The 27,176-nt window shown below is 42.3% G+C and overlaps 1 protein-coding gene across 1 annotated transcript; it reads right to left on the bottom strand.

Annotated features, from left to right (window-relative positions):
- Positions 1-454: 454 nt before the first annotated feature.
- On the bottom strand, positions 455-27,176 carry LOC102933252 (suppressor of tumorigenicity 14 protein-like). The gene is made up of 17 exons (XM_043524590.1): positions 27,093-27,176; positions 26,733-26,901; positions 25,985-26,109; positions 24,879-24,946; positions 23,472-23,668; positions 23,336-23,374; positions 20,928-21,147; positions 19,429-19,571; positions 16,817-16,914; positions 14,452-14,564; positions 13,119-13,252; positions 12,320-12,424; positions 11,845-11,952; positions 6,445-6,564; positions 4,382-4,565; positions 2,652-2,759; positions 455-542 (listed from the first exon to the last, which is right to left on the bottom strand). Exons 1-17 carry the CDS (start codon positions 27,174-27,176, stop codon positions 512-514), a joined length of 2,046 nt encoding a protein of 681 aa, XP_043380525.1. The 3' UTR covers positions 455-511.

A 27,176-nucleotide genomic window follows, 5' to 3' on the forward strand; every position in this document is an offset into this window, starting at 1 on the left:
ACTGGGGCTGCAGTTAATGGGGACCAGCCTGCACTCTGGGGCTGGGGGAGGGGGCTGCGCCGCCCACCCACCCGGTGCTCCAGGGCACACCGCCCGCTCACCTGCCTGGTGCTCCAGGGCTGGGGGTGGCCTCTGGGCTTTGGCAGGAGGGGCGGGACTCGGGCAGAAGGAGCAGGCCGGGCCAGGGGCTAGCCTCCGCGAGCCTGGGGTTCATCTGCCGTCCATGTTTCAAAGGATGCAAGTATTGCCTGTCAAACTTACCTCCCTGCTTCTGAGATCCTTATGTCATGTTATTAATTAACCACATTCTCAAAACACTGTGCTCCATTACTGCATTAAAACCAAACAATCCTGATATACAAAGGAAATACATCGTGGTAGTTTTCCTACAGTTTTCACTTTTACCTGGCATGCATCAATGCCACCATTAAGATTTCCAGCACACAGCATTCGAGATGTAATCAGATCATCATATAGCTTGTTGCAAATACTTTGATTAATTATTTTCACTTTAGCTTCTTGCAGTGTTTTGGCAAGGTAACCTAGAACAATATAAATGTAACATATGCCGGTTTTACAGTTCTGAGGAAAAAGCAGATACATCAGAAGGGAGGAATGTGTTTAGAATCTACCGAGCCGAAGGATTACTATGTACTGTAGTTTAAATTGCCCTTCCCCACAGCTTTTGAATGTCTGTCACTAATGCTGCTTTCATATAAGGAGGGCAGGAAAGTTTACAACCCTCTGCCATTGTTGCCTTCTTGCTTTTCCTTAGTCCTTCCTTTGATAATGATTAGCCAAACCTTGAAGCAGGGGATGGCATGGAGATCTGCAGGAATTATCAGTACAACATGTGACACCCATTCCACAATTTAACAAGTTTTTGGTTATGTTACATGCTTTGCCCTCACTTGGGCTTTTTTAATATTTCTGTATTATTTGTATTGAAATTGTACCCAAAGGCTCCATTCAGGTCCTAGTATTTGGCAACCCGCTGCTGCTCCTAGCAGAGAGGGAATCGGGAAGGAAGATGTGGATAAAAACAAACCTGCTTTGATTAGTTATAATTCCCAATGATAGTAGCTGATTGCTAAATTGCATCATGGGCCAAATTTGGCACCCTGCAGAATACCAAACTGGTGTGAGCGTCAACTGTTTCACCATCAATATCTTTCATCTGTGCCACAATTTGTACTACCAACCTGGTCTTTAGAATCTTTTTAGGGCTTTGGGGGGGGGGGGGGGTAACTGAAATTATCAGAAGGGAAGGTGTTCAAATATTTTAATTTCACAGTTTCAAATTAAGTTGAAATTATATATATATATCAATTTTTATTGAAAAATGGACACTGTATAATAGCTCTTTTTATATTATAACTTCACTTAAAGTATATTTAGGTATAAATAACCAGTCTTGGGTTCAGATGTTAGATGAAAGGTATGTTAAGAAAGCCAAAGATACCCTGGTAGATAAGTTCGGGTCCAATGTAAAACCTTAGATTAGTGGTGGGCAGCCTACAGCCCATCAGGGTAATCTGCTGGCAGGCCGTGAGACAGTTTGTTTACATTGACCATCCGCAGGCACGGCTGCCCGCAGCTCCCAGTGGCTGCGGTTCACCATTCCCGGCCAATGTGAGGTATGGGAAGCAGTGACCAGCATGTCCCTGCGGCCCGCACCGCTTCCCGCAGCTCCCATTAGCCAGGAACAGCGAACCGTGGCCACTGGGAGCTGCGGGTGGCCATGCCTAAGGACTGTCAGCGGAATACCCTGACAGGCTGCAGGTTGCCCACCACTGTCTTAGATCATAATGCAATTTAAGAGATTAACTAAAAAAACTGCCAGCTTGAAGCACTTGAGTTCTAATTCTGGATCAGACATAGACTACTTCCTAGTTTGTGCTAGTCTCAACTTCTTTCCTATTTCTCTATCTATAGAATTGTTTGTGAAGTACTGCAGAAATTAAATGAGTTGTACATGTGAGAAACAAGTGCTAATCCAGGGTAATTATCTTTCTAATGGCCTATGACAGTCTTCAATGCCTAATGGTAGGGCTCCTAATTGACCTAAACTATTTCTACCTGCCCACATTAAGAAACTCCACAGATGTTCAGCTGCACCTGAGCCAAACCACTGAAGTTGCTTTGACAAAGAAGGAATATTCTAGTTTTTAAAAGACCAACCAAGTCAGGGGTTCTCAGCGGGTCGCAAGATGGTTCCATGGCAGTCGTGAGCTGTCAACTCCTTGGGGTTGACGGCCCTGACCCCCCGACCCACCGCCATTAAATTAGACACACCCCCGTTTTTAATTTCTAAGGGGCTTCACAGTCAGCAGCTTGCTGCGTTAAAGGGATCACCAACACAAAAAGTTTGAAAACCACTGTGCTAAGTAAACCGTGATTATATTTGTTTTTAGCATAATCACATCACTCTTACAGTTTAAAATTAGAGTCAAACTTGCAAGAAACATATCCAGGAAATGAACATACTATTTTCTTTTAGGGCTCCCCAGCCAGTTACATAGCAGACAGTTCCATAAAAAAATACTCTAGGACTGCTGGGTAAACAAATGGGCTGTACCAGCTCACTGAAGAATACTGGTGTCTCCATTTCCAACAGGGCAATGTCATAGTCTGAGATATATTGGTCATACCGTGGATGGACAATAATCCTTTTGATTGATCTCATAGCTACATGATTGCTGTTTTTGTTAATGATCCTTATGCCCATATACGCTTTCCAGCCAGAAGGCACAGAGTATCTGCAAAACAGACAATATTTATAAAATGCCCATCAGATAAACATCATCATGCCAGGTTGTTTGTTTAAGAGGTATTTACAATATTTTGTGAGAAATACCAAAGTTGGGAGGAGAGGGGGGCCCAAGGGGCACAATATGAAATCAGTAGGACAGATACATCTCATTTTTATTTTAAGTAGAATATTAGTTTGTGTTTTTGTTCATGGTTTCCAAAGGGATGCTTTCTGGGAGTAATATGACTAATACTTTGCACTTTTCATCTAAGTATCTTGAAGGACTTTACAGGATAGGCGAGTTATCCCCATGTGACTGATGTGGAGAACTGAGGCACAGATATGTTAAGTGACTTACCCGGGTCTCACCGAGTTAGTGGCAGGGCTGGGATTCCCGGTCAGATTGAGCCAGTAATGATTGCTACAGTTCCAATTATATGGTGAGCCCCATCCTTTAAGCTTTCTTAAGAAATAAAGTTTCTGTTCCTTCTGATTGAGAACTAATACCACCATTGTCACTGCTGCACCAGCCAGCAAACCAACAGGAACAATAACTCAAACACATAAGCAACAATTGCTCATATCCATCTCAATGAAGTGTCGACTCTGAAACCTAATAATACTTTAAAGGCACGTTATTCATAATTGCAGCTGATAATCTATGCCTATTTTGTCTGATTTTTTTTATGCAAAGTGGGTAATTGTGCTTCCAAGTGGCCAGTTAGATGTATAGCTACCCTTTTTCTGAACATAATTGCAGTAATTACACTGTACGAATCTGAAAAATCAAGGTTCCTAAACATCAACATTGCCAACTGTTTCACTACTTATTTTGGCAGAACTTCCAGCTGCTCAGATAATGCAGATGGAGTCTGAATGGAATATTGCCATTTTTATCCCTCACTATGACTCTTGTTGTGAACAGAACCCAGGAGTTCTGAGTCCTAGACTTCAGGTATTTCACCTAGCCATCCAGTTAAAACCAGGAGGCACTACAGCTTGCTCCTAACATTGCACTGATGGGCTACCACTCACTCATTAGCTTGATAGGAGGATGGCATTTTAAACATAGAATGGGTACTTGGGATCCATCTACAGTTCAGGAAGTCCAGCCTTCCAAATCCCTCAAGGATACAGCACATGGGTAATCCTGATGACACTTTGCAGGATATTATGCATCACCATGCCTGTCTTCACTACACCACCAGCCCCTAGCACCAGCCAGTTTCCATACTTTTCCACTGTTAGTGGTGCTCTAATTTTAATGGTTAGGAGTATTATTTTGGAAACATTTTTTTAAGCTGTGTTCACAATTAACTCCATGGTTCAAAAGCAGGATTTACTTTCTGGTTACAGTGGTGGTATAGGTTTCAGAGTAGCAGCCATGTTAGTCTGTATTCGCAAACAGAAAAGGAGTACTTTAGAGACTAACAATAATTATTCTGGATACTTTATACTTTTGATTATTGGATGAAGTGTGCTCTGGGTCTACAAAACATACCAATTAGACCATATGCACAGAACTATGCATTCAAAGCCACTATGCCAGCATCATGGATACATAAATTAATGAAACTAAAACTGTTAAACTAAACTGTGTGTACTCTGGATTGTACAACCTGTACTTACCTTATAGAATCAGAGTCCAGAAAACAATGGGCAGCAGATAACAGCCACCTATTTGAAACAACAGATGCACCACAAATATGGCCATACATTCCCATCTGCAAGCTTGCTTGCCAAGGCCACTTTCCAGATCTTGCATCTTCACCTCCAACAATTCTAGATTTTTTTAACAGGATTCTTCCACAAGCTAATAAAGAAAGTTTTGAACGGGAGGATTAAGAATTTAATACACATAAGGCATTGGGTCATTTTACTTAGGTTTATTAATACTTGGCTCTTATACTTTGTTCTTCTAGCTGCCGATCCCAAAGTGCTTCACAAAGGAATGTTAAGTATCATCATTCCCATGTTACACATGAGATGAAGTGACTGCAAGGCAGGGACAGGTCCTCAAGGAATCCATTTTGAAGCACTTGGAGGAGAGGACGGTGATCAGGAACAGTCAACATGGATTCACCAAGGGCAAATCATGCCTGACCAATCTGATTGCCTTCTATGATGAAATAACTGGCTCTGTGGATATGGGGAAAGTGGTGGACGTGATATATCTCGACTTTAGCAAAGCTTTTGATATGGTCTCCCACAGTATTCTTGCCAGCAAGTTAAAAAAGTATGGATTGGATGAATGGACTATAAGGTGGATAGAAAGCTGGCTAAATTGTCGGGCTCAACGTGTAGCTATCAATGGCTCAATGTGTAGTTGGCAGCCGGTATCAAGCGGAGTGCCCCAGGTGTCAATCCTGGAGCCAGTTTTGTTCAACATCTTCATTAATGATCTGGATGATGGGATGGATTGCACCCTCAGCAAGTTCACGGGTGACACTAAGCTGGGGGGAGAGGTAGATACGCTGGAGGGTAGGGATAGGATACAGAGGGCCCTAGACAAATTGGAGGATTGGGCCAAAAGAAATCTGATGAGTTTCAACAAGGTCAAGTGCTACAGTGTGCCCTTGTTGCTAAGAAGGCTAATGGCATATTGGGCTGCATTAGTAGGAGCATTGCCAGCAGATTGAGGGAAGTGATTATTCCCCTCTATTCGGCACTGGTGAGGCCACATCTGGAGTATTGCGTCCAATTTTGGGCCCCCCACTACAGCAAGGATGTGGACGAATTGGAGAGAGTCCAGCGGAGGACAACAAAAATTATTAAGGTTCTGAGGCACATGACTTACGAGGAGAGGCAGAGGGAAATGGGCTTATTTAGTCTGCCGAAGAGAAGAGTGAGGGGGGATTTGATATCAGCCTTCAACTACTTGAAGGGGGGTTCCAAAGAGGATGGAGCTCAGCTGTTCTTGGTGGTGGCAGATGACAGAACAAGAAGCAATGGTCTCAAGTTGCAGCAGGGGAGATCTAGGTTGGATATTAGGGAAAACTATTTCACTAGGAGGGTGGTGAAGCACCTGAATGGGTTACCTGGAGAGGTGGTGGAATCTCCATCCTTAGAGGTTTTTAAGGCCCGGCTTGACAAAGCCCTGGCTAGGATGATTTAGTTGGGGTTGGTCCTGCTTTGAGCAGGGGGTTGGACCAGATGACCTCCTGAGGTCTCATTGAACTCATGTCTACTGATCCTGCTCCAGTGTTCTATCCAAGCTAAGGTACAAAGTGGATGCTCTTGATAATACTAAACACACTATTTTTCAGGTATTACAGGTAGGATCTAACTTAAAACGAAGTTTAAATATTAAATTTACTTTTCACCGCATATGTGACTTCTTAATTTTTTTTTTTTTAACTTCACTTGGCTTGGACACGTCAGTTTCACTTAGTGCAGTATTTTAACTAATTGTCACTTTCTGGGCATCCTCAACTGGCCCAAGATTATTGTGTTTGGGTTGATGATAAAGCAGAGAAACATGTAAAGGAAATGTTTTCATACAAATATTATCAAGGAATTATTTTTATTCATATGTAGTTTTATAAATCCTATCTTTTCTTTTTAAATGTATACTAAATTTGACCCAATTTTTGAGCCAAATACATAAATATATATTTAAGTTTGCTGCAATAATTCACTCATGAATTAACTTTCATTTAAAATGTATTTCAAATGAATTAAACTTCACATACCACAGTTCATTTCATCAGATCCATCTCCACAGTCTCTTATTCCATCACATTCTGGGTTTGCTTTTGTGGGGCATTTTCCATTCAGGCATTTATATGCATATGAGGAACAACTTTTATAGGCTGAAAGAAAACATAACTGAGGTGAAAAAATGGAGCATAGGAGCGGAGGGAGGAAGGCAAGCTACTGGAGAGCTGGGCAGTGCAGTGCAGTGCAGATGCTGACAAGCATTACGAGAGAAGCCATGCAGGTATAGAGGCGAAGGGCAGGAGAATCCCTGCCCAACAGGGTGGACAGCCCTTCTGGGCCCCAGAGGTCTGAGGGAAGAGACCCTGCCATAGGGGAGAGACTGAACCAGGTGTCTGGTCTGTTGCCACCACGCCTGGAGGGGCTACCAGAGACCGAGAGGCTCCCCTTCACACACACACACCCCCTGCAACCCCCCAGTCAGCAAGGCTGGGAGGAACCCTGCTCTGACAGAGTGTGGACAGTAAACCCAGGGGCATGGGGGAAAATTCTGAGGGAAAAGAGGAATACCCCAGCCCGCTGCTAAACGGAAGCACGGGACCCACCGAGGCGGAGAGGAAGCTTTGTCACATTATTTATAAATATGATTTGGACAAGGGCATTGAAGGTCATGACCTCTAAGGTCATGTCTGTATGGGGACACTCAAGACATTTAAGTCACCATATGAAGTTAATGTGCAAAAGACAAAGTGCATAAGTCAAAGTGCATTAGTCCCATGTGGCTGCTGTCATTGGCCTATGTTGCCAAAATAAAGCCATCCTGCTTTACCTCTAAATTGTGTAGCTTTAAGGCACTCTATTACTTTTATTGCATCACCAATACTTTCAGCATTCCGAATACTTCCAACATCTGATCAGCCTGTTGTCCAATTACGTGGCAGTTCATCACCATAAAAGGGGCTTTGGGGGTTTCAAATTTGAGTAAATGACTTCCTTTTATGGTACCACATCCTTTTCCAGGTACATTTTTAGAAATCCATTACAATTTATTACTTGAAAATCCTTCCAGAAACCTCAGCATCATGCGTTTATTTATTATTATTATTGTTTTATGGTAACATCCCAAGTATACTGAGCTATTTGCAGACAGACAAGAGAGTACAGCCTCTGCCCCAAGCAATTCACAACCTACAGGAAAACAGAGATTAGGAGGAAGGAATATAACACGTAAGTAGAGCTATTTCTACACCATCAGATTGTTAGTGTTTATAAATATCCTAAACTTTATTGATCAGTATACTAAATGACATTTGTTTACAAGTTCTTATCCATTCCTATGCCCCAGATTATGGCATTTTTGTAGGTATTGTATTTGTGTGGCAATGACAATTAAAGTAGTCAATGCCTCTTCCTGTTTTGCTGTCCAAAAAGCTTGTCGCTGTACTGCTTTGCATTGCTGCATGGAGCCAAGTTCCTAGACATTCCTTTTACATTATGTATCAACGGAAAGGGTAGTATGTCATATTGTGGGTATTCAACTGTCCGGGAAAACTAACAGAAAACCTATGGCAAGTAAGAGAACAAAGTAGATATTTAAAATCAGCCACTGTCTGTCATTCATTAGATATTTAACTGTCCATCTGCCTTCATACTACACAGCTCTTCCAGTCAAAAAACAAAAACAAAAAAACCACAGAAGTTGGAGATGGAAAATACCTGATTTCATCATCTTGCTCATTCTGGCCTTAAGTCAGAATAGCATTGTTCCCTCTACTATACTTGAGTGCTTTGTCTAGTCCAGATTTTAATGCATTAAAAATAGGATTTCTACGAGTTCTCTAGGGAAACTTTTTCAAATAATGGATACACATATTTTTGTGCACATCTAGCAACTCGGATGGATAGGGAGAGAGAGAGTGAGAGAGAGAGAGGGTAAAGTAATAAGTTTCACATCAATGAAACAGTGAGTTGTCTGGAGACATGTGATTTCATTTGATTACACTGTGGAATCCCATTCCAGAAAGCACTACTTGCATCGAAGATGTTACTCTCACACATTCTTATAAGCCAAAACGGTATACTGTTAATGTACTCATTTCATATTCTAAAGCTTCCTCCACATTACTGAAGGACACCAGAGACACACTTGGATTCTGAGACTAGGGCTTACTTTGGTAAGTTAAAAAAAAAAAAAAGCTATATTTTATAGCTAGTTTCTCACAAGGCAGTTTTAAACTAACAATTTACTTCAGATTAATAGTCTTATACAGAGATTGCAATTCAGATACCTAAAAAAAAACAAACAAAAAGAAATTTACCCAACCATAATTGAGGCCTCTAGCATTTCCCTCTAAATAAACATCCTGCCTGCAGAGAGTCTGTGATCTTTAATTTACAACAGAAACAAGTGACTCTCTTCTAATGATCTGTATCTCTTTACGGTGGCTCCTGTGATGAAATACACCCCTATCCCACTGGTAGAAAGGCTAGTGCCAGTTAGGCATGCCTGAAGGACATGCTCCACCTGGAGAAGGGGAGCTCAAAATGGGTAAAGTGACCACAGAATGGGGGCAGGAGGAGTTTGCTCACACTGCTAGGGACTGCCAGTATCAAGGGGAACCCAGCCCATGGCTCTGGCTAGCCTTTCCGCCTTCCCTTTACCCCCTTTTGGTTGGGGCAGACTGACAATATGAGCGTGATGCAGGCAAGGAGCCCTAGAAGGCTGCTTCCTGCCTACTACCTGTGGCAGGACCCAGGGACCTGGGTAAGTGAACTGTAACTAGATGCTGAGAATACCCCAGGAGTAAGCTAAACTCCCAGTGGGAGGAGTGAGATTCCCCAGCAGTGGGGCTCCCATAGGGGACCCAGGGGCAAGAGACTCAATGACACTAAAACCAAGCCCAGGCTGAGGGTCGGCTGACCACAACCGAGGGAGAAGGCAGGCATGAAGCCTTGCTCCTGATACAAGACCCTGAGACAGAAACAGGTTCCACACCAGCCCTTTGAGAGGGGACTTCAGCTGTTATAGACCCTGAGCACTGGTGTAAATGGATAGCGGAATGGCAATAGCAGCAAGCCAACTAGCAACAGCAATTCCAGCAGCCAACGTTGCAGCATTGGATGTCCCAGCAGCAGTTGTTGCAGGAGGTTGTGTCCAGCAGCACAAATTCCAGAGGGACTTTCTGCAACAGTTAAGACCCGCCCCACAACTCCTGCACAGGGAGGCCCCGCAGCGCCCTAGAGGGAGCTCTGTCAACTGTGACGTTAACTAAGATGGGTCCTAACAACAATCCTGAGGCATTCCGAACCACTGTTGAGAGGGTGGCGCTGGTCTCTCAATGGTCTCTGGAACTTTGGGACTTAGTTTTAGCTCCCTACAGGATGGGACAGGCACAGCTGGCCTTCTGCAACCTTGACCCAGAACCGGACAGAGACTACAGTTGGGTGAAGACCACTATTTTAGATTACCCGGCTATCTGTGAAGATGCCCATTGGCAGCACTTTAAAGCAGAGATGTACCACAAAGAGGCAGGTGCCTGGTGGTGGTGCACTGATTACAGAGCATTGCTGGTGGTAGGTGCGCCCAGGCGAGAGCTCTGAGCCAGTCCAGGATGCAGAGTTTGTATCCAGACTTCCAGCAAGGGGCCTGGACTGGGTGCTCCAGCATCACCCCAAGTAATTTTCACACATGGTGCAGCTGATGGGTCATTAGATATGGGACTATGCAACCTCTGTCTGCTAGCCAACTAGGGCCATTCATGGTGCTGGATGCCTGCCAGCAGATACTGGACCACAGGCATGACAGAAAACGTGTACAAATACCAGCCCAGTGACCCAAGCTACCTGCACGGAGAGGGGAAGACCTCGACAATACACGGGGGCAAGCTTTTCTATAGTCAATTCCATCACAAAGTTTTACACTTACCCAATGGCAAAGGTGGCTGAGCTGTTAGAGTGGTTGGGCCTGGCGTGATACCTCAGCATGGATGAGCTTACAAAAAGCTATTGGCAGATCCCCTGGTCTCCATTCTCCCAGGAAGAGAATGTGTTCTCAACCCCCTTTGGCCATTTCCATTTTAAAACCATGCCATTTGGCCTCCAAGGGGGGTGGCAACAACTTTCCAGCACTTTATGAATTGAATCCTTGGACACCACCACCAATACACTGGGGCTTACCTTGACAACACTGTAGCCATAGCCGTATGTGGGATGACCACCCTAAGAGGGGTTCTGGTTTCCTACAGGAGGCCAGCCTCAGAGCTAATCCTGCCAAATGTAAGTTGGCCGTGACAGAAGTGTCTTACTCAGGGTATCAGTTGAGAGGAGGCCTTGAGACACTGGTGCTAGCTAAAGTCCACATATTAAATTCATGCCCCACATGTTGGCTCAGAAGACAGATACGCTGCTTCCTCAGTCTGGAAGGATATTATTACTGGTTCATCTCCACCTTTGCATTGATTGCGGCTCCCCTGAATGATCTACTAAAAGGCAGAGACACCAAAAAGGTCTGGTGAGACGATTGATGAGATGAAGCTTTTAACAGTCTGAAGGCATGGCTGGTCTAGGTGCCTATCCTCGCCAATGCAGACTTCTCCCAGCAGTAATTCATTCGCCAGAGGCCAGCCTGGAAGTGGTGCTCTCCGAGGACTTTGAAGGCAAAGAGCACCCAATCCGATATTTAAGCAGAAAGTTGTTCCCCATGATGAGAACATCTTCTATTATTGAGAAGAAAGCTCTGGCTATCAAGTGGACTGTGGATTCCCTGAGGTATTACCTGACCTGCTGGTAGTTCCTTTTCCCTAGTCACAGAGCATGCATCCTTGTGATGGCTACATTCTGTGAAGGACAACCTCCCAGATTATGCAAATACTATTTTTTTCCCAGGGGCTTGGGACAGGGGAAAACACTCAAGCAAGAAACATTTTGTTTTTTGCAGCAAAGACATTGACTTAGTTTCAGTTTCATCTTCGGAACCTCAAACTCTCCTGCACTTTTGCAAGAAACATTCTGGCACTGACAGAGCCATGGATATGATGGTAAATCACTCTCTTCCATCGCTGACACCTTTGATTCTCCAACAGTCTTTATTCCCACATGTATAAATACCATCACTCTTTTCTGTTCCTCCAGCAAGTTCATCTCTACCCTCGTCGGTATCCAAAACCATCCGGTTCACCCAGTCAATCTAAGGTTCAGTTGTTATGTAACATAATGGAGAGCACGTAGTGTGATCAACACATGCTAATAGTCTAAAAAGCATAACATGATGCATGCGTATGAAAGTTCTAATTATCCTCACACCACACATATAACAATGCAGGCTATTCCATATATTTATCAGATGATTCACAAAAACTTTAGACAGTAAGAAAATGAACATATCCCTATCCCCCGACTCCCCACCGATATTCTAAACTATTTTTCAACACACTTACGGCAATCATTTTCATCACTATCCTCTCCGCAACTGTCGTCCCCTTTGCATGTCTTTGAACGGTGTTTACACTTCCCATCACCACAGTTAGACTCCTCTGGACTACAGCCTGAAGAAGAGAGATCTATAAATTTGGTGGCACTTCCCAGTCACAGCATCATTCATCCAAGGATCTGAAAACACTCAAGAACACAATATTCTGAAGTAGGCTAAGATTATCCTTCCCATGGTTTTAGTCCTGTCACAGGAAGCTCTGGAATAAATATGTTAAATATTATTGACTGTTTCTTTGAAGGTCTGGTTCTTATGCAATATGTATTTTATTTTTGGTAGGTGCAGGGTTATATGGTATTATTGAAGGGTATTATTTCAAGTATTATTCCCTCTGATTGCACATTTTAAAAAAAAGCGTTTTACAGCCCTCCAAGTGCCTTGCTGAAGGACTGTTTTTAAAAATAGAAATTGAATAAACTTACCACAGTCTAATTCATCACTGCCATCTGAGCAGTCTTTCCAGCCATCACACTGATTGTTTAAAGGAATGCATGTTCTGTCTGTACATTTAAATTGTCGAGGACATGCTAGAAGAAATAAAGAACAGAAGTAATGAAAATGGTGTTAGGGACCAAATATGCATTGAGGGCAGTAGTACCTCATTTATTTTTGTTCTATAAAATTCAACTAAGGCGAATGCCATCTTTCTTCTTCTTCTTCTTTTGTTTTTTTAAAAGGTCAGTGATTTTAACAGGCACTCTGATTTACGTGAATTTAAATGAATGGATAGAATGGAGAATTTAAATCAGTATTAAACTTCTTATCATTGTCATTAAAGAGGTGGAGGCCACACAGTTCTGTTTGCTGTGAGCACTAATTATGCAGATGTTTAATGATTTAAATAGACCAAGAATCTCCAGCTGGACAGCAACATTAAGACTGAAACCTGTAGGTTATCATTACTAGAAAAATTTGTTAGTAACACGAGTGCCCTAGCATAATAACTGGAGCACGCCAGCCTCTAGATTCTTAGGGACAAGGTTTAATACTGTTTACCTGAAAATTTGCTCTCTATGCCTAGATCAAGTCAGCAGAGACTCTTTTCCCCTCACCTCTGGACCAGACAGGCAGGATCAGCAACCAATCAGGTTGAAGGACAACTCCTGTTCATTCCACAATTACTATGAGTTGGAGTGTGGAACGTAGGTCTATGAAGCAAGGTTTCCCCCAAAGCTATAACATGGACCCCTTAAAAATTAAAGTGCGCTTGTATTCACTTACGGTCCACGTGACTGAAAGCTTTATATTCAATATAAAACCCTCTCTGTGTGACCAGTTCATCTGAATGGAAATTAATCGCAACTGAATAGCCATATTCCTTGTTTCTGTTGCTTTCAGCAATAGCTTTACAATATCTGTCAAGTGTAGAACAAAATAATTACAACTACAATTCACCTTCACCAAGTCTTAACACTTTTTGTATGTGTTACTTTACTGTATCTTGCCAACTCAGCTACCCTTACTATTATTACAGGTACAAAACTACTAACATGTAAAGAGGGTAATAAGGTTCTGATAAACCTTTACATTAAACATGTGCTCCCAAAACTTATCTTTGGAGGTTGAAAATACGGCGTGTGTAACTTCCCCCCCCCCCCAAACTATTTTGCATGTAATGAATTTCCTGGTTCTCACTGAGACTGGAAGCCTAAAGTTCTAAAAATATAGCAAGAAGGTCAATATTGCAACCACATCCTCTGCCTTTGGAAAACTAAGAAAGCTTGTTTAAAGGTTTTCAGCTCCGTTTTGCAAACCCAGCATTTTCACTTCCTAGACATGGTTCCAAACATTGTACTGCCACCTTGGCTTTTCCCCTTCTGAAGGATGAATGACTGGCCACTTCTAATTTTGTTTTCAATAACCAAGGCAAAGAGCAATCATTAAAGAGACATTGGAAACTGAAAGCAAAGCTTTAAAATGGCAAAGGATCTCACTCCCTAGAAAGAAAAGGAGTACTTGTGGCACCTTAGAGACTAACCAATTTATTTGAGCATGAGCTTTCGTGAGCTACAGCTCACTTCATCAGATGAAGTGAGCTGTAGCTCACGAAAGCTCATGCTCAAATAAATTGGTTAGTCTCTAAGGTGCCACAAGTACTCCTTTTCTTTTTGCAAATACAGACTAATACGGCTGTTACTCTGAAACCACTCCCTAGAAAAGAAGCTAGTTCAAGATGGTAGCCAGGAATCCACATCTCCAGTAAAACAATGCAAGATCCTGCACTCAACATCTCTTGAACCACCAACCTTTGTCATGAAATGTATAGATTAAGTATTTTTTTATTGATGTGAAATGGGCATGAGGCTTTTATTACCATTGGTGACAACTATTTGACCTGTTTGCTGCATGGCATAATTAGGAAAAATACATCCATTGAAAGCCTGAATAAAGATGTCACAATGTCTGCAAAGTTGTACGTTTCTGCACTGGAAGTAGCTGGAGAAATCCAAGATTAGAGTACTGAATGTTTTGTAGAATGACAAATTGTGTCCTCGCTGAGTATCACCAATGAATGTCAATGTCAAATAAAATAGTGAGCAGTGTTTTAACTCACCTAACTCCATCAATTTCTAACCAGTCCTTATCACATTTATTGGACCCTGGAGACTTCTCTTGAATTTGTATGACAAGGACTTTTAGCGACAACTTATACCCAGGCAGGGGTGCCTACAAGCAAAGTGTTAAATAAAATAAACAAAAACCAAACCAAACTAAGGAGTTTACATATGGTTAATACATTCTGTTCTATTACCTCACAATCAAGTGGACAGCCATTCATTAATCACATTCCCGTCATCAGATTATAAAAGAAAATACCTCCACCACCACCTGCTCCCAGCAATAGGCAAGAAAGGTATGTAATAAAAAGGAGATTTCCTAAGGCACAAATTGCAGTTAGGCACCCAACTGCTTTGGTCTGTTAGGGAGCTGGAAGCCCAACTGCCATTTGTGTCTTTGAAATTTTCCTCCTAAACCTTTACAGTTAACAATATTGGTGTACAGATAGGGCCCTACCAAATTAGTGGTCCATTTTGGTCAATTTCACAGCTATAGGCTTTTAAAAAAAAGTCAATTTCACATCTGAAATGTCACAGTGTTCTAACCATGGGAGTCCCGTCCCAAGAGAGGGTTGTGGGGGTATTGCAAGGCTATTGTAGGAGGGTCGTGGTATCGCCACCCTTACTTCTGTGCTGCTGCTGATCGAGGTGCTGCCTTCAGAGCTGGGCAGCAGGCAGTGCAGAACGAGGGTCACATGGTATTGGGGGGGCAGGGCCAGCCTTCTGGGTGGGGTGACAGTCCAGGGCCCTGTTGTCGGGGGGCGCTGTGGTTCCCCCAGCCAAACACTGCCAGCCCAAGGCCCCTTTAACCACGAAGCCCTGGGTCTGGAGCCAGGGAGGAGCAAGTATGGGGCAAGGGTGCCGGAACCTTTGTAGAAGTGGGGAGACACAAGTGCCAGTTCCAGGGGGGGCCAGGAGCCATGCCTCCCCCCTCTAAACTGCAAGCCTTGGGCAGGCTCAGAGAGGCACTGGCAGGGGCTGCGTGCCAGCCCGAGGCTTGCAGTTTGGGGAGGCAACATTGCCCCTTCCTCCCAAAACTATGCCCATGTTAAAAAGGGGGGGGCATGGCCCTCAGTCCCCCAGTTCTGGCACTGTTGGCTAGGGGTGCTCCAGCCGGGGGGCTCCTACTATGTGCTGGGCTCCAGCTGCTAATCCCAGCCGAGTCAGACCCACCCCTGGGAGCTGCTCCCTGTAATGACCCCTGGGGAGCAACCTGTACAGTGACCTGGCTGGGGAGTGATGGGGGCAGGAAGTGGGGTGGAGGTGCGGAGCTTCCCGCAGTTGTGGGGAGGTTTCTGGAGATGGGTCTAACCCTGCCCCAGGAGCAGCCTCCGCAGGACAAAAGGAAGTCCCATCCCTCCCCAGCCCTGCCAGGACTAGCAGCTGGAGCCTGGTAGGATCCCCAGCTGAGGCACCCCCAGCCCTGCCCCTCCCTGGCAGATTTCACAGGGGAGACCAGATTTCACAGTCCGTCATGTGTTTTTCACAGCCAAGAATTTGGTAGGGCCCTATGCATAGATTATAGTGTTATACTGTCAAGTGTTAATGGCTGCCATCAAGCAGAAGTCTGATCTACAGACAGTTTCAGGCCTTTATGTAATGATAGCCGGAAATAATAGTAAGCCACTGCCCAAGGCAATGGGGCTGCATGGCAAAGCCTATTAGAAGCTAAGGCCAGTGGACTGCAAAGTTTCCCAGAGACTGATTGCAAACATAGGAGCAAAGGCATTGATTGACATAGAAAGCCATGCATTGCTGTAACCACAGGCAGAAAGCTCTGAGAAAGCCTGCAGGTAGTGGGAGAAGCAGAAGTTTACATGGCCCTGTGAGGAAGCCGAGACGCAGAGCTTCTTTTGCGCACATCTTTAGGAAAAGCAGACTTAGATTTCTGAACAAGAAAGCTTCTTCCTGTTTGTTTCTACTGTGTTCAAGCAAACAGGACTGTGTGCATCCTTTGGAAAGGATTGTACCAAAGTAATATGTGTCTTGTATCATCCATTTCTCTTCCTAGTGGAAATGATCCAGCAAGGCCCCAAATAAACACTCACTGCTTAGGCCAAGAGGGTAATAATAGAATCTGCCAAGTTAGAACAAACTAATAGGCCTTCTAGTCCAGTATTTTGTCGCTACCACAGGCTAATTTGTCATCTCTTGCCCCACTTGCAGAGGTACCTAAAGCCTAGTCTGCAGCACAGATGAAAACATGCAATCAGCCGCCATATTTATGCACAATGGTTGCTGGCAGGGTTCTTGGCATGGATTCCCTTGTTTCTTCCATAATGGAAGACACGTTCTCCCATTTTTACTTCTGATATGTAAAATGAAAACTTAATGAAATCACTACTATTTGCACACACTTACTCTGATTAGCCAGCTGCAGTCAATGTTTGGCGGATAGTAGCTTGGATAATAAGGGGAGCTCACTGTCCCATTCCAAGAGATGTAACGCCCACCACAGACTGGAAGAGAAAAATACCAATAAATCTACACTGTTACATAAATGGCACTTAAGAGGAGTATTTAATTCACTCTCTGTTCCTTCTCTAAGTATAGACTAGAGATAGGAGAATGGGCCATGACACTTGCCATCTCACTTCATCCTATGTTCCCAGAGAATAACTATCCTACGTTGTCATCATTCTGGGATTTCCTACCACATCTCCTATTTCTAGGCATAATTACAACAATTAACTTTCAAATGAGAGCAGTAGGTGAATCCAAGCGCTGTTCTCCAGTATTAGCTAAGTAAGGGTATATTAGATATCCATGATAAGAGTAACCAAATATACTTTGCTTCCTATTACAAAGTACTTGTTGAACATCCATTTTGTTGTTTCATATTGGATACGATAGTCTTGTGTCTTCAACTGTTGTGTATGTGCATCTACCCCAGCAGCAGAAGTCTTTCAGTGGCAGGTGAAGTGAACATTTCCTCCCTCTTGTATCTACCACACTGCCTCATCCCCCCCATTCTCCTGGTATGTATAGTGGTTCAAAGTTTTGCTCTCTCTTGTCTTCAGCAGGGTTACACAAGTGCTGAACAGAAGTCAGAATATTATATAGACTTACATGCTTTGGGAGGCCCTAAGAACCAGAGGTGCAACACAAATGAGAGATTATACTAATGTATTATTAAGACAAGGCAAAATTCCTCACTCAGTACAACAAACGTAAGTCTGCAATCATATCACTGAAGTCAATGACTGACACTGGTGTCAAACTGGTTTAAGTAAAAGTAGACTCAGGCCCCTGGCTTTGCTAAGTGTCAATATGGTTGAATACAATATGGTTGTGCATAGCAAATATTGGTACTGCTTCCTCCTTCTTTCCAAGAATAATATTTCTGCAGTTATACCCCAACACACGCTTTGTTCATTTCAGTAGGGAGGCCACCTATTGATTTACTTCATGAAGATAATAGAGTTTTTTTGACAAATTAAACAGAAGGTATATTTTAGTAGTAATGGGAAATACTCTTGCATGAAATTTTTCACTACTACTATAGCAGACTACATTCACAGGTTTTATTCCTTTCTGGTTCCATCTGTGGGCTATGTATAGAAGGAGTAACAAGGAAAGATCAACCCACCCATCAGCAAAGAACAATTGTAGTCAAATAAAAAGAGAAGCTGTTCGACCTAACACTCTCATTTGCAACTTCACTGTGGGAGGAAAGAGCAAACATTCTACACGAAGAGGATACAAGAATGGAAAATCCCCCAGTGCACTCTTTGTAAACACAGTGGCCTGAAAGGAGGCATTCACATACACACACCACACCTGTGAATGTACCTCAACATTGATACGCAGAAACGACCTCTCCAAATGGTCATTGACCTCTCTGAGGAGCTTGCCATAGAATGAAGATGGCATTTTTATGATGTTAATGCTGAATCATTAAAAAGTAGATGGAGATCTTCAATTAATTTCATGTAAGCCAAACAGTTTGTGTATCTTTAAGACTTGTGCTGCACTTGAACTGGTGACTGCAAAGCTCCACTTCCTACTGACAATACTTGTAATCATCCAGTCCCTGCCCCCCAATTCCTATTGACTGTTTTCTTGAGGCAGTATAGCAGTGTGAGAATTAAGAAACCATGAGTAATTGCATTTATGTATTACATTTAAAATTGCATTCACTTCCATGGCAAAATTTGAGTGTCTAGTAATGTTGGGTGCCCACCTTGGGCAATCTTGAAGGGGTCCGATTTTCAAAAGACAGGTGCTGCTGAGCATTTACGTAAAGTAAGACCATTGAGGGTATGAAGTTGGGCATGCAAAAACTGATGTGCTCAAAATTACCTGTTACCTTTGAAAATTTAGCTTCGTAGGGCTATTCCCCATAATTTACTCCATAGGGACAAAAGACGTTGGACATTAATCCTGTCCATTAATATCTATGATCCCTTATTTATCAGAAGAAGGGGGAAAGATTCAGTAATGGCAAGTGAGTAAATAATTATTGGTATTAGTTTAACTTTAGAAGTGTCTGCAGCAAAATGCAGGTGATTCAAGCCATGGCAACTCAAAGTATTCCACACTAACCAGACAGAATTGCAAGCTTACCCCATCCACACTCTACCAGTGTGCCTCATACTGGAGCTGGCAGGAGTACCACGAGAGGCAAGATTGTATAGGAGCCTTGTGCCTCTTTACTGAGATTGCCAATGTGTTCTCTTGGGAGTAGTATATGTGAAGAGTAAACATGACATTTAGTGAGCTTGAGCCAGGGGCAAATGCAACCATTTGGAGACATGGTCTAGTAGTAACCAGAGAGGAAGATTAATCCTACCAAATGGAAGGATCTCAAATCTCATCCTCTGCTCAGCTACCTGAAATCATCTTCAGGGAGATCAGAATGGAAATTTCTTTTTTCCAGAAACAATAACCTCCAAGAAGTAATGTCCTAAATTAGTAGTGGCTAAAAGTATGACCTTGCCTACCTCAAATACACAATTGTTTTGAGTACATACCAACTTTAGGAATAGCTTGGAAGTATGCTTTTAGCATGTTACTCTCTTTTCTTCTGTCCAGTGAGAAGGTGACCAGCATAACATTACTCGATGAAGTTAACCGTATGACAGGAGGACTCCAGGCCCCTGGTACTCCACACCATCTGAAATATACACAAACTAAATTAGATAACATTCTGTATTCCTGTCCTTCTCTAAAATTAGACTGCAATTCTTCCAGTACATTCAGCTGAACTTTGACATAACTCCCCTAGACACTTGTTTTTCTTTTATCCCATCAGTGAACTGTTTGTCATTTGAGCTCCCAATACACTGACCTGTAGTTTCCCAATCTCAGATTTCATTTACTCAAACCGAGGGTCTGGGGTAGTTTTAAGAGATGCGGTCTCACTGCCAGAAGGATGCTGCTAATAGGTACATACAGATTTGCAGTTTTACAAAGCCATCAGATATAGCCTGTTAAGTTAGTTAAGCCTGTACATAGTGATAGTACCTAGAAGACAACTAGGCTGGGACTCCATTGTGTTAGGTGCTGTACAAACAGAGTAAGTGACAGTCCCCTGAATTTTGGGGGGTAGACAGAAACACACATTTGGTCAGTGAACAAGTGTGACAGATTATTAGTACCCAATAGAAACAGCAAAACAAGTGAAAAAAAGTATTTCCCGCACTTGAATTGTACATTGCAGATAGTGGGATTGGAGAGAGTCTCTCTTTCCTCTGTATGTACTTAATTTCTCCCCATGTATCAGCTCCTATTTTTGAGACTCCTGTTGGCAAACATGAGTGCCCAGGTGAGTTCAAGGTACTTTGTACGAGATAAATACATGTAATTGAAATTAAAATGTCTTCTCTGACGTGAAGCTTTAACTGACAATATCACAAGCCTCTTGATACTAACATCAACTGAATTCAAGTCAATACATTTCTTCATTGCTTTCTAAATGGTTGAATTACTGCTTGTAAAACAGGATGGGTTGACAGCCCTTGAAATTGATCTCTACCCACAGAACGGATACAGCATGGACAGTAGAGACACAGAGTTCTCCACAGTGCTCACCCTGTGTGTCTCAGTGCTGATTTGGAGGGAATGAGGGACTACTACTAGGCAATGAGTCAACCAGTCTGTGCCCTTTTCAACCTCTGGCCTCCTTGCTGAGTGCATAAACAAAGGTGAACGTGAACGCCAAATATTAGCAGATACTTATGAGTCCAGATATCTCTTTGATAGGAACTGCAACAAGACTACCTACTTATTTCAGGTAGGTTACCAAAGAGACCTCACATGGTACTGAGTTCTGGTCACTGCTAAACCAGGCTGGATCTTGACCTAGCCTTCTAACGCTTGTATGTTTCATTACCAATCCCTTGAGCCATGCAAGCCTCCTTTTTAGAAAAAATAAAAATGTGTTCATGAAAGGTCAGGTAGGTGATACATACAGATAAGATTTGGTGTGTGTTTTGCCAGAGAAAAAAGTAGCTTTCCTTTATGATCATACCTTGTAATGATCTTGTTCTGAAGAGGAAGAAGAAAATCATATGCAGATAATCTGTGTGATGCACAACTCCCTGGAGTGACACCATGCAGAGTAAGGACTACAAGTCTCACAATATAGTTAGAAGGAACACGCAGCCTCCACTGATAAAAAGATTTCTTGGGATTCATCAAAGTTAAAGTCCTGTTGTTACCTGGCTTTGCATACAAGTCGAAGGATACCGCTATACAAAAGACAAACTAGATCAGTGCCTGAAAATTGTAGACAAAAGGGTAAATAAGAAATTAATTGGGGAAATCTCTGTCCAGATCCTCGTGAGCAGTTGTCCACATCACTCAAAGACCACCCCAGCTGGCATTCTTGTCAGTCTCAGCAGAGAGGACAAGGACTGAATATACATTGAAGCTATGCTGTGATTCATTCTCATACCCAGAGGCGGCCCCCTTTGGGACAAAGCTGAAGCACAGTGGTATGGTAAGGGGAGCTCTGTGTACCTGGCCTGTGAATGTAAAGCCTAATTTCTACTTCTGTTAATCCGACATCTTTCACGAATGCTAACTGCAGTGCTAGAGTTAATTCAGACCAAAGCAGCACTCATTGCTTTTAGCATTAGCAAGTGCAATTAGGCCACAATCCGTTCTAACCAACTAAACAATTATCATGGCAACCAAAGTGCACACAAAAGATGAAACCCCCCAAATTAGGGCTTTTTTCCATAACTCAATAACTTTGTCTGTGACCCTCCAAAACTCACCACACGAAACCTAACACAACATAACTGATCTCACTGTAAGGCTGAAAGCACATGTGCCTTAGGTTTAGCCCCCAGTGGATTGTTTTAGTCGTTTCCTTCAGTCAGTTGGGGCTTATGTTGCAGCATGGGGTTAATTGTTTCGAAGAGATACTCTGCCATCATCTAAATATCTTTCAGGTACAAGTCTCCAGACACAGAAGTGCTTCTCCAAGACAAGAGACCCTTCAGTTACAGATCCGCATCCAATAGCTCCCTCTGGTCTCTCACCTTTTATTTGACTCTGCCTGCACTCTTCTCTTTCTTTTGCAAATCTTCAGACTACTGCTGGTGCATTGTTCGTTTATGGCATTACCTTGACTCCACCAAGGCGGAAACTCTATCCACACCGACATCTGCAGTGTTTGATTATTGCAAGTCTGTGTCCCCACTATCCCTGCCATCAACCCAACATATACAGAGGCTGCTGCAACCTGCCTTCTCACAAATACTGGCTGCCCATTCATTTCACATTCTTCCCAGAAGTCCACCAGCTCCCCATTCATCTCACATTCCATTAGCCTGACAAGTCATTTCTTCAGCTCTTGCCGTATCATTTGAACTCTCCGCTGTAAAAACCTTGTCTATGCCCCTTCATTTCTCTCCCTCTACTATTCTTGACACTATAAAGAACTTGGGGATACCACCGGTGTAGAAAACAACATACAAAAGGATCGCTAATTATAACGGCCAAACTTTTCTAAACTGGCTGCCTAGAGTTAAGTTCTTCAGTATATATTTAAGCAATATATAAGTGGTTGGATTTTTCGGTGCTGAGCAGCTCCAACTCCCAGTACAAGTGACTGGGAGCTGCTGGCTCTCATCTACACCTTTGTATTCGGGTTGCTAAATATGGCTTTAAAAGCTGAACATGCGAGAAAGTTTTGACCAGCAATTATAAAAAATACTCTCTCACTTAGACTATTACAGTGTATTCCTGTTCATCCAATTATCTGTACCTCCGCATTACCTGAATCCCTTTGTTGGCCCACAGCATGAGATACTTGTCCTCTGCAGCCTGCATCTCATGCTGGGGCACAAGGAAGGAATCTGGATAACACAGAGATCCGGATAATAGGTCAGAGACATCCCACCCACTTCCCCTCCCCCCGGCCAGGACTGTGAAGAAAATCCACCCCTAGTTGTGGGGGAGGCCACCCTGCTGCTGAACAGCTCCTGTGACAGTGCAGGAAGCCCTCTGCAGCCCCGTTGTCACAGGAGTGAATAAGGCAGGCAGAGCAGAGACCCCGTCCAGGACTGCAAGGTGGAGGAGGAGGAGGAACCCCTTACTGTGGGGGAGGCCACCCCGCTGCTGGAATGGCTCCTGCACTCTCAATTATCTGAACTCCCAACTATCCAAATAAAATCCACGCCTTCCATGCTATTCGGATCATCAGGAATTTACCGTATTTAATGTGTAAACTCTTCAGGGCAGGGACTGTCTACTTCTCTCTTAGTACAGAGCTTACCGTAATGGGACCCAATTCTCACTAGGCCCTTAAACATTACCAGAATAAATATAATTAATAATTATTATTAACATGGTACTGCCACTGTTTTATTGTTAAAGAAAACTTAGTTTTGCAAGTAGTAAAGTTGTGTATTTAAGAATAGCAATTACCTGACTTCAGTGTCACATCATAGTCTGAAGAATCTGAAACTTAAATTAAAAAAGGGACATTTGTCAGCTATGTGAGCAAAACACAACCTGAAGGAGTTAAGACTTTTAAAAAAAAAAATAACAGTTAGGTTGTTACCAAAAAGCTCCATTGTTAAGAGATCAAAATCCTCTTCCACAGGAAAGGATTCAGCAGAAGAATTAGTAGTTTGAAGTGTATGTTTTCTGATTATTTCCTTATGTTTCAGTGAGGTTAGTTTTTTGAAAGAGTGCACTATCTCTTGCGGTGCCCAGAATGTATTCCAGTAGTAAGCTCGGAGACCATCTTCTCCTTCGCTGTGGGGGGAAACAGTACATTATAAATGGATTTCAGTTGTCATTTTCAGTTTGATTTTGATTAGTTCTGTAGTCTCAGCTAGCGTACGTCAATATTAACTTTCTGCACAACTGTTTTGCTACTGCTGTATATAAAGGTACAAAGCCCTCTTCTTGCAAAGTTCCTCTTTTCCCATAGACTAGACCGACAGAAGTTGGATACAGGCAGATCCATCACTAAAACAGTGAAGCATGAATGCTGAGAACAATTCCCTTGAGGAGAAATCCTTTTAAACTGTTCTATAGACTCCTAATTACTTTTTTATTTTATTTGCCATCATGTATTCAAACTCTAGAGCAATTTTTCCTACGGGCCACCTATGTGGTGGCTTTTTGATAAACTTTGAATTGTCTTGTCTGCTCCCATTGAAGTCAATGGTAAAACTCCTGTAATACTATGAAGTCAAGTTGCATTTGCCTTTTGAAAATGCCACCACAAAAGTATACCCATATTCTGCCCAGCCAGAGAACCACACAGTCCCTTGCTCAAATTATTTGTGTGAAGAGGAAAAAATAGTCTGTATGTGTATGTACGCGTATGTACATGAAGAAGCCATGGCTGGATCAACTGATTTATGTGCATAAAAAGGCAGACGATCATGCCTCTTGATCGCTAGACTCCATCCCAAAATGGCCAGTAGCTTAGTCTTTCAAAAAATTACAGATGGAAATTACTGTAGGACCATTCTACTCTATGTGCTGGTTTTCCTGGCAGGTACTTATGTACAGTGCCCCACCAGAATGTACCCCTGTATATTTTGTTTTAGGATGTCAGAAAAGGTGTTGCATTGGAAGGCATCTTACATAAATGGGTTATTCAAAGGAGTGGAAGAGAAAGAAAAATGTCTGTTGAAAACGGCTTTGTAAGATCTGAAGTAGGTGGATATACTTAAAAGCAATCCCTTCAACCAGCATGAAACCAATCCACAACCAACAAACTTGGATTTTGTCTAATAGTTTTCCTCAGTAACAAACAAAGTATTGAAAGCAAAAACCTTAAGTATTTATCTCATAGCATTTACCCCTTGGTTTTAAGTATGCTACAGTACTTGGCTTTATTCCCCATATTATAAAATTCTACATATCCCTCCCAGGAAAGCCATTAAAAACAACACACACCACAAAACACACACACACACACTTTATTTAGTACATCTAGAAAAGGACTTACCTAAACGCAGCAACAACAGATTTCAAGTAATATCTCCCTAATGTAGAAGACTCGTATAGTTCTGAAAACTGACAGTTAAATAATTAGAAAGCTAAATATAAGAACAAAAGAAATTGTTAAATTTGATTGTCAGCTAATCACAAACTTTTTGAAGTATCATGCCATAAACACTTCACCAGTAAATTGCATTTGAAAGTGACTACAGAGTATAAAGAGTTTCGAGTCAGGTAAGAATGGTAAGCAATGTACACATTTCAACTTCCATTTCAGTTTGAACAAAGTTGAAATGAACTCTTCTTTAGCCAAGAAAAAAAAGTGTGTGTAAGGAAATATAAAAAATTTCAAAACTAGATTACGTGTTTTAATTATTTAAACTCTGTGACATTTCTGGTTTATAATCCAGTCACGGACAACTCATGTCGGCCATGCACAAAGCAGTTTTGAGACACAAGATTAACTCTGTTGGGAAATACAGGCTAACAGAGGGCGGCTTTGTGCTTAAAGACCTCTGTTAGCATGGACCCAGGAAACAGTATTGATCTCACAAATACAAACTTGTATGAGAAGCGCAAGAAAGCAAGCATTGTTGTGCTGGTGAGGAGTGGGGAACCAAAAAAGAGTTTGTGCAATAATTTAAAATTGTAATTAAAAAACCCACACCCAAACAGCAACAAATCAATACAGGGTATCTAGGCTGAACAAAAAAATTCACTTATAGTTCTTTTACAAAAGCTGAATGCTTTTGTAAAATGAATGAACTACCCTTTTTTAAAAAAACAACAACAAATATTGCTATTTAGTGTAAGACAGCAAGGCTGAATTTGGTTAGTTACATTCCTAATGCACTGCGGCAGTGTAACAGGTTTAATTGTCTCCCATCCACTTGCCCTGTCTTAAAGAGGGCACTTGTCTTAAGCTTTGTAACTTGACTCTCTCCCAGACTAATCCTCGATTTTATTACTTTGAAAGAAAAGAACAAATACCCATGACTCAAAAATACTCAAACCTCAGCTTTCTACTATACCTTTGAATTTTGAAGAAAGGATTTCAACGAAACAAGTGATAAAATATTTTCGAGTTATAGGTTGTCACCTGTGAGTACTTACATAGTTCTGGATTGCTTCTGCTTGCCTTATAAATTTCTGTGACTTTGGATCAGTGAGGTCACTTGTATAGGTCAAGTTAGGTATTTCTACACTTCCACCAATATAGATAAAGGAGAATGCTGGAGCTACAGAAACAGGATCATGCATTAGCAAGGTTAATAGCCTAGCCTTGCTCCAAACATTCAAGAACCAGATGCTTGTGAAAGAATTGATTTAACCTTGATGTTACTCAACAGAATTATGTGAAAATAAGGCATGTTAATGAATCAAACTATTGCCATTCAATGGCTGAGGATAATACGCAATATGGAATAACACTGTATTTGTAGGGGAGTAGGCTGCACACAGGTGTTGGATTTCTAGCTATACATTCAATTTGCTAAAAATCAAAGTTTCCAACATTACTGGCTCACAAGGATAGAAATTGGATGAGTTTAGGCTGGGATTTGAAAAGGGCGAGTTTCTATAGGATCCAAATCCCACTGCAAAGATGACTGAATTGCAGTGGCATGCGGGCGCTAACTCCCTTAACTGCAGCCCTACTGATTCTGGAATCTACCAAGTGTCCAAGCACAGTCCACACCTTCATGAGTCTCGAACTCCTGCTAATCAACACATAGTTATTGCCTTTGAATTAACATTAACTCATCAGCCTACTTTTTAAGTTGTGCCTGTCCAAACACGGAGTGGATTCAGCACTTAAATGAGTATTGAAAAATAAATGGGGTTATTGAGGAATGGCACTTACATAATGAACAGTACAGGACCAACACGAGTACAGTGACTGCTAAGGAAATCAGAGGTAACATTCCTAGAAGCCATCTTCTCCAGAAATGCAGATTCATCTGTTTGAGGAAAGAATGTTGCACACATGAGATTTCTTTTTGAGGAGACTGAAGATGAGGAAGATTCGGACTCTGTCAAAGAAAAACAAGTGGAAAATATCAATATCTCAGACAACAAATCAGGTGCTGTTTTCCTTGCCCAATTTATAACTCTTGCTTCATTTATGAGCTGTTTTCCAAACATGAACACAGTCAGCTACATCCCCAAGAGTAAAACATGTTTATTGTGCTTTGTGCAATAAAGCTTAGTTGCAATCTCTTACCTGTCCAGATCCATGTTCAGAATCACTGGGAGCTGGTATGTTGTATACCACAGGGATCCGTTTGGAGGGGAAAGACTGCATCAT

The sequence above is a fragment of the Chelonia mydas genome, chromosome 1 (genome assembly GCF_015237465.2).
Source record: "Chelonia mydas isolate rCheMyd1 chromosome 1, rCheMyd1.pri.v2, whole genome shotgun sequence".
NCBI lineage: Eukaryota > Metazoa > Chordata > Testudines > Cheloniidae > Chelonia > Chelonia mydas.